Below are 10967 nucleotides of genomic sequence, written 5' to 3' on the forward strand. Positions count from 1 at the left end.
GAAAGTTATGTATAATTTTAAATTTATCCGACGTTTCGACGACGTCACGGTGACTGAAGACAAAAGGTGCACGCTAAGCAAAGCAAAGCACGCGAAACATCGGATAAATTTAAAATTATGTTAAATAATTGTAAATTTATAACAATACATAACTTTAATCCGGTTAAAAGGTTTTTTCTTCATTTTATTAAATAACAAGATAATAATTTCACAGTAAATAGATGGATAAGAAAACAATTGCATTGCATGCAAATTATTAAATAAAATCCAGTAGTCCTACAAGTTACAACCATTTTCTTTTTCTACAGATCAGACTTCATGAGATTCTTTTATCATTTAACTTTTATAGACAAGTATATGTGCATCAGCTTTCTGAGCCAGACTTGTCTGTCATAAAGTTTTAAGTCAAAACATGCTGGTTTCTTTACAATACGAGCAAGTGTAAGCAGTTAATTACACACAAAGTTATGGCTAAGAGTAATTTACCACTAGGTCAATACTGGTCTACAAATATCATTAGCTACCATCTTATTTAAAATCACAGCAATTTTTATAATACATAATAACTAGATTAATTTCTAAGAACACAACCCATTAATAAATCTTGACAATAAAACTCATGTTATAGCTATCTTATAACTACCTCAAATCAAGCTACTGTTATACTAGATATTACTTCCTTTCCCAGTTTGTGAGCAATAAAATCTAAAAGTGTAAAAACAAGTTCTCTCCGACTTGATGTACAGGCCATTAGTATTGCAATACCTCGTTCATAGTCAACAGGATCTAGTCTCCGCAAGTAGTTGAATACAATGAATAGTAGCTCTTTCAGCTTTTCTTTAACTATTGACCAAATTTCACGCAGGTGCACAACAGCTGAAACAACATGGTTAAGTTTAAAGATTTATACAAAAATACAAGTATTATCTAGATGAAGAATTGTAAGTATAACTATTGGCACCAAAAGCAGCATTTGCATTATTATTGCATACTGCATGGTGATTATCTATGAAAAAAGTAAAAACATTAATTTGATAACTACAATTTCAGGATTAAACAAAAGTATTTATTTACTTGAGGCTCCAACACCTACTGCACCTCCTATACCAACTCCCAGAGCTGCTCCCATCCTGCCTCCTGCATAACCACCAAGCAGACCACCTGCCAAGGCCATTACTCCACTTAAGAGTGCTGTCTCACCATCCCATACTATTTTGATATCAAATGCATCAGCTGTTTAACAAAAACATTGTTTGTTTATCAATATTAAATCAAGTTAGTCAAGTAGTGGGTCCGCGAAAAAAGGGTTTTTAAAAACTTAAAGTTAAAATGAATACAACCGGTCCGATTTGAGGTCCGTTTAATACTAAATATTACAAGTGTTCTATTATATTTATATCCTATTCTTAAAGGCCTACGTGACCGTTGTGCTGACACATTGTTCTCACGCTCTACAAGGAAACGTTACTTAGTAAGAACTAAGAGTGGTTCGTAAATCATGTAAGAGTGGTTCGTAAATCATGTAACAGCACTTCGGCTATTGAAATATAAAGGATCTTTGTACTACTATGTTGCAATGGTTTTTGTTTATATAAAATATAATTATCCTATGGTGGTGACACACGGGATCATATAACTCCTCCCTCCTTAAGAGCGAAATTATCAGGGGATTGCACATGCAAATTCTGATTATTTCGCCACTGCAACATATTAATAATCTTATTTTTTATAAAAAACACAACAATTAGCAAAATACAATAAAAGAGTGCCTAAACTAATGCTTTTCACTTTCACTGAATTGCCCATTTCACTATCACTATCTCTGTTAAGTTGTTACAGCATGTAAGACATGTGTTGCAGGTCACTGAGCTCCATTCCTTGTAAGTTTACTGGATTCTGATTTTCCATAGAGTTCACTGTTGACTGTAACTCCAGCAGCTTAATGGATGGGATACGTTCTGATGACATATTTTCTGTTTATGAACGCTGATGATGTAATTGGATGTTATTGATGTTGCGATCGCAGGGTTAATCTATAGTAATGATATATTATGTTCCCTTTATTTGGCTTATCTCATTTTTGCAATTATTTTGAATAATGATTTGATTACGGCTGTATAATATTCATCTATTAGTTGATATTTTTGTACCTTTACCTCTTCTATAATTACTGTATTCTGGTCACAGTTGGATGGGTTTTCCTTGAAGGTCATCAGCTCCTCAATGCATGTCGTTTCAGGATACGGTGCCCCTGTTTTCTTGTGTGCAGAGATAATTTTCCTCAGATACTTGTTTGCAAGGCTGTATAAGCGGTAAGTATGTTACACCTTTCACCAGGATATAGGGATATTTAGGAATGATTATTAAGGTTAGGTTTTTAGGGTCATGAAAGATAGGTAAGGGATACATTTTATTATAACTATAAGTTGAATTGGTTATTAAAGCTACCTCTAATACAAAAGTTATTTTCCTGTCTATCATGTATGATTTAACATTAATCGTCTTCTAATTTAACTAAATTATCCCAAGTGGGTGGATACATAAGATTTTCTGACTGTGATATAATAATTAAAACCTGTAATAAATGCATAAAACATTGGTTTTCGTGAAAGCCAAAGCAGTTTCTAATTCGCTTATTTTTATATAAAGCGTTCTAAAATTACTTACAAAAAGATTATATAAACTTAAAACATATGTAGAGTATACTGCATTATTTTCTTTGGTACTTATGTCTTTTAACATTTTTTTTTTCTACACGTTTTAGTCTTTCGTCCATAATTTTTGAGTTATTGTGTAATATTTCTGATGAATTAATGAGTCCATCTAACATTTTGGAAACAACTGTTAAACGCTTGTTTGTTGAAATTTTGTTGATTACCTAATTGATTAATTTACTGTTCATATCGTTGAGCATCTTCCTGATCTAAGTTTCCATTATCATTTTAATAATAGAGCCTAGAGGGTTCAATATTCCTCTTCGTACTCGGTGTGAAGGGATTATTTGCCTAATCTTTTCAGTAGTTATTCTTTCCAAATACTCTACTTGTTCCCTTATTCCTAAAAAATCTTTAAACTAAGGCTTATCATCACTTACTATCTTACTAAAATTACTATATTTCCTATTGTTTTATTCTAATTCCATCAGTAGGCCATTTAAATCTAATACCTTAAAAATAAGCCAGTTATCCTGTTGGATGAAGGCTGTTCCCTGTCTTACGGATGCCTGGATTGTTTTCAACCTTTTGTAGTTGAAGGCCCAAGCTGGGGCTCGTGAGTGTCATCATGATCACTAAGCACCACCTTTGAAGGTCGTTTTATGTTTTTAATTTTTACCTTTTTGTGTTTACCTCTAATTGTAATAGGGATGGTGTTTCTTTCAGGTTTTCCTGTAACTATGGCCTTTTCAAAACAAGGTTTGTCCTTACTTCTGCGAGTGTTTATTAATTTTGTGAAAATTGTTTTCCCTTCTGGCAACGGGACGTCGGATTCGCCACCGCGTTTTTCTCTAGAGTTTCCCTTAAACGTTAACATTTTATCAGATATGATTTTGTATAAAACTTTTATTCTTTTGGCGTGATCTTTAATTAATTTTTGCAAGTATCGTTTCTCGAAGTCTATATTGAATGCGTTTTCAGAATCTACATGGCCAAACACTACTTCAAACGGTGTTAAAGTTGTTACAGTATGAATCGCATTATTATATGCCATGATGAGTGATATAATAGATGCGGCGTCGGTACATTGTTGTTCGTATTTTGTCAATCTGTAAATTTCAATTAAGGTGGAATGAAAATGTTCAACTATTCCCATTGAATTAGGGTTCCTAGGCGTGCCGATATGTATTTGGATTTTATAGAGTGACATCATTTCTTTCAATAGATCGTTGTTGAATTCAGGACCAGGGTCGCAGCTTATTTTATTTGGTATGCCGTAAAATGAAAAGTATTTTATTAGTGCGCGGATAACGTCAGGTGTGCCTTTACTAGGAATTTCAATTGCCTGTCCTAGTTTGCTAAAAGCGTCTACTAAGGTGAGGTATGTTTTTCCTTCGATACTAAATATATCTATAAATAATTCCTGGAATGGGGCATCTTGCGTTTGAGTTAACTGTAAATATTGTTTCAAAGGCTTTCGGTCATATTTCATTTGTTTACAGGCTTCACAAGAATTAATTACTGCTGATATAGTTTCTTTCATGTTATTCCAAAAGAAGTGTCGCCTGATGCGTGTAAAAGTTTCTTGAATATCTCTGTGACAGGTTTTTCCGCGATGAAATTTCAGAATAACGGCATTCTGTTCATTTTCATCGTCAATAAAAACGATTCTTTCCGTAGACTCATAAAATTGAATTGATCCACCTTTAAAAAGCCTAATTACCATGTTGCTGAATTGTTTGCGATGTTCCGTATATCCGAAATATATAAAATATTTCTTTTTGGGTTTTATGTATTCTTTCAGGAATTGTTTGATTAAAGATTTACACAATTACTCAATAATTATAGCTCACAGAATTTGATGTGAATCTAACTTATAATTAGGTACACTTACTTTAGGGGTTGCAGAATTTCATGCACTAACCTACTTACTTCTATGTTTCTTTAATTTACTTATTACAATTTACGTTTATACGAATTTAACTCTAACAAAGTCTTAAAACTATCGTTAAGATGAGAGATGTCGATCTCAAAATAACAAAAGAAAAGTGGAGAGGGCTGGATTTGAAAGGTGAAAAGGTGACTTACCAGTACATCGCTGCCTCAACACTCGCACAAAACACCCTTAACGCTTTTGGATTTCCGTTCTTGACAAATTTATTTGTTCTTTTGAATAGCCGTTTTTAGCAATCGTGACGTAGTTTCCCCTTTTTAGGTAAGCAGAATTTGATGCTCGAACCGATAATTGAGAAGTACGTGCAGCTAGAGCGACTATCCTGTCCTCAGCGCCAGTCAAGTAGTGGGTCCGCGAAAAAAGGGTTTTTAAAAACTTAAAGTTAAAATGAATACAACCGGTCCGATTTGAGGTCCGTTTAATACTAAATATTACAAGTGTTCTATTATATTTATATCCTATTCTTAAAGGCCTACGTGACCGTTGTGCTGACACATTGTTCTCACGCTCTACAAGGAAACGTTACTTAGTAAGAACTAAGAGTGGTTCGTAAATCATGTAAGAGTGGTTCGTAAATCATGTAACAGCACTTCGGCTATTGAAATATAAAGGATCTTTGTACTACTATGTTGCAATGGTTTTTGTTTATATAAAATATAATTATCCTATGGTGGTGACACACGGGATCATATAACTAGTTATTGCAATGAAAAATAAATCGTGTTTATTTATTTTGGTATTAAATGGCTTAGTGTATATATAACACTTAGAACTTAAGGACAATTTTCGTAAAATTACATCTAGTTGTCAACCACATATTATGTAAATCACATTAATTTTTAATAATTTATTGACACTGGAACTTTTATGTTGATGAAGTGAGAAACAAATTATGAATAATATTTACTCAAACTTTAAACTTACCAAGTTCTAATATAACTCTTTCGATTACATTTTGATTAAACCTAACTTCGGTTCTTACGGGATCCATTTTCCTAGCAATTTAGACTGAAAATCCTTATATTGAATGTCGATTATGACGTGCAGAGTAAAATAACTAGGTATTTAATTATTATTATTAAATAATAATCGACTGCTGCCAAGATCTTAATAAAATTTCGCTTTGGTCGATTTTACATGATATAAAAATAAAATATTGCGCATTGTTGATATATCCACAGTAGATATCAGTATATATAGATAATACATATTACATGAAATACGTTTGACGCGCGTTGCCCGTTGGTAGCATACGCCATACATACATCGCGCTTTGCAGGCGCTCGACGAGCGTTAGAATTACGTTTACTTAAAACTTTATGATACTCATAAAGAAATCCGTATCAAAATGATCTTTCTCCATTATTTTCGTCAACGTCAATATGATGATCAAAAGAGGATATAATGAGCAATCCATTATTGCTTGTATGTCTACGTGTCAGTAACTACTTCACTTGCATAGTCAAAGTCATTAAGCTGGTCGGTCACCCCAACTTAACACCACGTTGCTTTTAGTAAACTCATGAGCCCAGCGTCATAAATCTCTCCTGGTGCTACGGTAGATGCGTCTGCGAACTTGCCTATACTACTCTCAAATTTCTATTCTTAAGTTTCGTCTGAATAGGTAATTCAGATTGCAGTATATTTATATGTATTTATCTCCGGGCCTCCGGGTCAAATATGTCCCAGGTCTCCTAAGATATCCACTTGCTGCGCGTTTATGTTCTTTAGAACAAGTTTCTTGATGGACTACTTTGATATGTTTTGAGGATTTTGCCAAACGCGAAATGATATTTCTCAGGTATATTGTGGAAGGTTGCACTTGCCCTAGAATTAGATACCTACGGGTATAATCTTGCTAAAGTGAATTTACTAATAATTGGCTCACAGCGCTGCCTGCCACGCGAGCTGTAAACCAACGAAGCGCACCTATCACCTCGACATAACGATATTGCCGCATGTAAAACACATTCATTTCGGCATTCTAGCACATTTGAAATTGCATGTGTTGCACAATTTCTTTTAATTTTAGGGGTCTGCTTGGCAGGCCTCCTCTCGAAAAGCACTAGTAAACTTATATAGAAATTAGAAGCAATTTACTATTAGATAAAATATGGTTTCTATCTTAACTACATTAGTACTCAGGTAATCTATTCTATTCCTGATCAAATAACTCTGTTGAAACCACTGACATACGAACATATAATATACATTTATCAAAAAATTATGTAATATTATTTAACTTGCAGCGTATAAATAATAGATTTTGTTTCATTGAAAGTTGAAACCTGGACCAGGAAGAAGGTTACAGGTATTTAAACACAATTTATAAATAAATGCCGCCTGTTAGACATGGTGCCATAATGATTTTACTATAATGCGACCGTTATTAGAGTACAGATAATGAAATAGTATGCCACGCAAACAAAATGTCATAAAAAAACTACAAGAAAAATCGTTAGAAAATGAGGGTAGGCCGCTTTATTTTGAATATATATTCGAGAAATGAAGGTAGTAATAAATTTTTGAAACTAATTTAACCTTTTAGTGCTTCATTCAGCGACTTGAATTCAACGAGGCACATTACTAGTTATCTCTTCTTAATCTATTACTAAGTATTAAAAAAAGAAGAATGTCTGACTTTGAGTCTTCAGATTCCGAGTATGAAACGGACCTAGATGTTTACTCGAGTGGTCCAGGATTACCGTTTAATCCGAGTATGATCGAAGACCTAATTCTGTCGATCACAGATAAGTTTAATTTTCGCGTGGTGATGAGCGATAGAAGAGTTAAGAACGCGGTGCTGGTGACCACTGGTCTTTCAGTCGCTGGAGCGTTAATTGGAAAATATTATGGTGGGAAGACAGGTGCTGTTGTTGGGGGTGCCGTCGGTGGCGCGTGCGGGCTTGGAGTTGTTGGTATGTGGTAAAATTAAAATCTTAAAGTTTTTACTTTTATAGATTAATACACAATTATTTTAAATGTACTTAACATTAAAATTTAAGAGTGACAAAAATCAAGAATGAATGTAGCACAATCGTCCCGATACGGGTACCTTTTAAGGCTGCTTTGCAATTTTAATTTTTATAGAACAAAGTACCCCGCGTTTCACGCGCGTTATTTCGGTGTTAGCCTGAGATTTCGTCGGTCGTCCCTGAGATGAGCTAATACTTAAAATTAAGACATTGACTTTATAGAAAACAGTTATCAGTTAACTCTCTTAAAAATGCTTTTTTTTTACACTTACAGCAGTCACCATGAGAGAAATCTGGCAAGAGATAAAGGGGAAACTGCCTGAACTATATGAAATAGTCTATGACTACCTAGCTGGTCTAGGTTTTGATGATTACCAAAGAGCAATGAAGTTTGTTTTTCAGCATAGTGGTGCTACTACTCAATTAGGTATGCTCATATTGCAGATCACTTCTGATACTTTAGGTAAAAAGATTATTTCTAGCTTAACAGCTGTTTAGTATTACATGTTAGCTTTGATAGTTTACAACCAAGGATTTTGTGTTATTGATATATTATGATTGTTAATGCTACTATATAATTGAAGTTAAGAATTATATTAAAATCAATGTATCTAAGATAGGTATTTTTTAGATGAATGACCATGACATACAAAACAATTAGAATAGTTTTTTTTGTATTTGAATATTTTAAATTTATTAATTGACTGTTGTTTTTTCTATTGAACATTTCTAGATCTGTCTTTTCTTCTTTCCATTGTTTACTGTTAAAATTTAAAAATTATTAATTATTTCTGTTTTTATTATTAACTTTATTTGATTTTATAATAATTAAAATAGGACATTTAAATTAAATTGTAGTAGATTTAAGATTATTGTGAAATAAATGTTATAATGAAATAAAATGTGTTTTGATATTTGAACTTGGTGTTTTATTTCTTTATTCTAATTTTCCATTATATAGCGCACCTATATTGTATAAATTTCTTTAGGCTTATATGTATACAAGTTGTTACACACTGTTTATTATTCCTGCTTCAGGACTTTATTACTCATATTTCTATATTAATAGTTAAATTATTAATTATTTCTATATTGATCTGGTTTGTCCGATTCAGTATTTATTATTGTATTCATATTTTCCATCAAGAAATCAAGGTCTTCCTCTTCTTCCATATCCTCTTCTTCAGACATTGGCCCTAAAAGAACATATAGTATTGTAATAAGAATGCTTAACTTTATAATTTATAGACCATAAACTAAACTTCAATTGAAGCAAAATAATACTAGGATGTTTACTAGGGTTTGGCAGAAAAAACCATGATATTCAGGATGTTGACAGCCCACATACATCCCTAATATAATATATCAGATTTAATTATTGGTCTGGCTAAGAAGGAAGCAAATTAGGTCTTACCAAATATTGAATTTGTGCAAGTCAAATTAAGTTCTTCTTCATTACAAGGAGTTGTCATGGTTTCCTCATATACAATCATATCCCCACTGTTTGTTTTTTTTACATTTTTCATTATGTCAATTAATGATGTGGAAGGCTCATTTGTGGTGGATTTATTAGTCTTTTGTGACCCTTGAGTTCGCTGCATTTTTATGCTTTCTAAACTCAATCTTTCAATCTGGAATGTAAATAAACAGTAACTGCGGTAATTAATCATGAAAGTAAGTTCTTACGCACTTTATTTGTAACCTACCTGGAGAGAGTTTCTTTCCTTTTTAACTAACTGTAGAGCTTTAATAATCCATCTCTCTTCAGCTAAGAGTTGAGTTTCTTGGGCGATTTGCCACTGCAATTTGGACATTGTTATTTGTTTTATATAATGTCAAACGTTTGGTATCAGATTAAACAATAAAGATATAATAATTATTCTACGCGTTTGGTTATATTTGTTCGTTGATGGATTGTTTGTTTTAGTTCTAAACATTTACGAATTACGGGGTTAGTGCTTACGCCTTACAAGTTACAGCCCGTACGTACTACGTAGAACGTACTCACTACTCAAACTCAATCAAACGTAAATCTAGTTTTTTTTTTGGGTTTTTATGACCTGGCATTCACAACCTTTAGGTCAACTCTTATGGGGCATCCACACGCTGGCTGTTTGTCACAAACACCGCAAACAGCAAACGAAGTCCCAAACACCAACCACAATCACCCAACACAAACAGCCATCCACATGCTTGGCGAACGTTCATAACATTCCGAATCGGCAAACATGGCGGACGACTAGCTTGTGGCAGCTATTACTTTCGGGTTGACATATTTTTATTATAAATTAAAGCAAGAGAAAGAAAAAAGGAAAAAAAGAAGAAAGAAAAAACGATGGTTGATGATTAAAATACATAGAAATCGTACAAGGTACTGCTTTAGACCTATTTTAATTTTACTTAAAAGTTTTTATTCGTTTCAGACAATTTATAGAAGAAAAATTTAATGAGCTCATTTTGATAAGCCTCCAAAATGTCAAAATCGTAGGTGCTGACCAATCAGACATTTTTTACGCTTTGCGCGCCAACGAAAAAGTGTATCAAGTAAATACGTCCGCCTCCCGCAAGCTCGCGCGCATACTGATCGCAGCCAAACGTGTGGATACGTTGCAAACTGTTTGCCAAACATCCTTTGATCTGGCAAGATAAACCGACACCGATGCCGAACACTGCCCAACACAAACACAAACAGGCAAACAACGACAAACACCCATCCACACGTCCGTGTTTGCTGTTTGCTGTTGGCTGTTTGCCATTGTTTGGCAAGCGTGTGGATGGGGCTTTAATAATTTTCATAGCACATTCATAGACGTAAATCTAGATGATGATATTAATTTATCCCTAATGGGAAAGGCAAAGGACTTTAGTTCAACGAAAATCTAGTTTCAAAACCTGTCAAAGCATTATTTCTGTTTGACCTATTTGACAGCGCTCAAGACGAGATTGTGACTTGAGGCACGAATTAGAAAGTGGTAAGTTTACTTCTACTTGTTATGTGCATCTAAAAACATGTAAATGACTAATTTGTAAATAGCATTCACAACCGTGCAGGCCAAGAAAGGGGAAAAAAATAGCATTCACGAACATTAGTATAGCTTGACATATCGACCACAGTCGAGTTATATTTGTAAAATTGTATTCAATAATGTTTTGCCCTCTGTGGTTTTTTACTAATCGAGCAACTCAGAAGACCGAAGATAAAGCCAGTATTTTTTAAGCAAATTGGATTGCGAAGATTTAATAATTGATTTTGCTGCACTTACCTAAGTGCAGATGAGTTTTTTAAAACATTTATTAATAAACAAAGCCTAAAACCGTTTTAAATGTTTTATTTTAATGACCAAACATTCCTAAAACTTCGGAAAATACATATTATAAACTAGC

General features: G+C 33.5%; 2 protein-coding genes across 2 annotated transcripts; one reads left to right on the forward strand and one right to left on the reverse strand.

Annotated features, from left to right (window-relative positions):
* Positions 1-6740: 6740 nt before the first annotated feature.
* Positions 6741-8406, forward strand: LOC125053789. The gene is made up of 2 exons (XM_047655358.1): positions 6741-7526; positions 7858-8406. Exons 1-2 carry the CDS (start codon positions 7241-7243, stop codon positions 8079-8081), a joined length of 510 nt encoding a protein of 169 aa, XP_047511314.1. The 5' UTR covers positions 6741-7240; the 3' UTR covers positions 8082-8406.
* Positions 8407-8489: 83 nt separating this feature from the next.
* On the reverse strand, positions 8490-10701 carry LOC125053790. Its single transcript, XM_047655359.1, has 4 exons — positions 10669-10701; positions 9290-9382; positions 8998-9214; positions 8490-8779 (listed from the first exon to the last, which is right to left on the reverse strand). Exons 1-4 carry the CDS (start codon positions 10684-10686, stop codon positions 8661-8663), a joined length of 447 nt encoding a protein of 148 aa, XP_047511315.1. The 5' UTR covers positions 10687-10701; the 3' UTR covers positions 8490-8660.
* Between the last annotated feature and the right edge of the window lie 266 nt (positions 10702-10967).

Source organism: Pieris napi, chromosome 11, assembly GCF_905475465.1.
Source record: "Pieris napi chromosome 11, ilPieNapi1.2, whole genome shotgun sequence".
Taxonomy (NCBI): Eukaryota; Metazoa; Arthropoda; class Insecta; order Lepidoptera; family Pieridae; genus Pieris; species Pieris napi.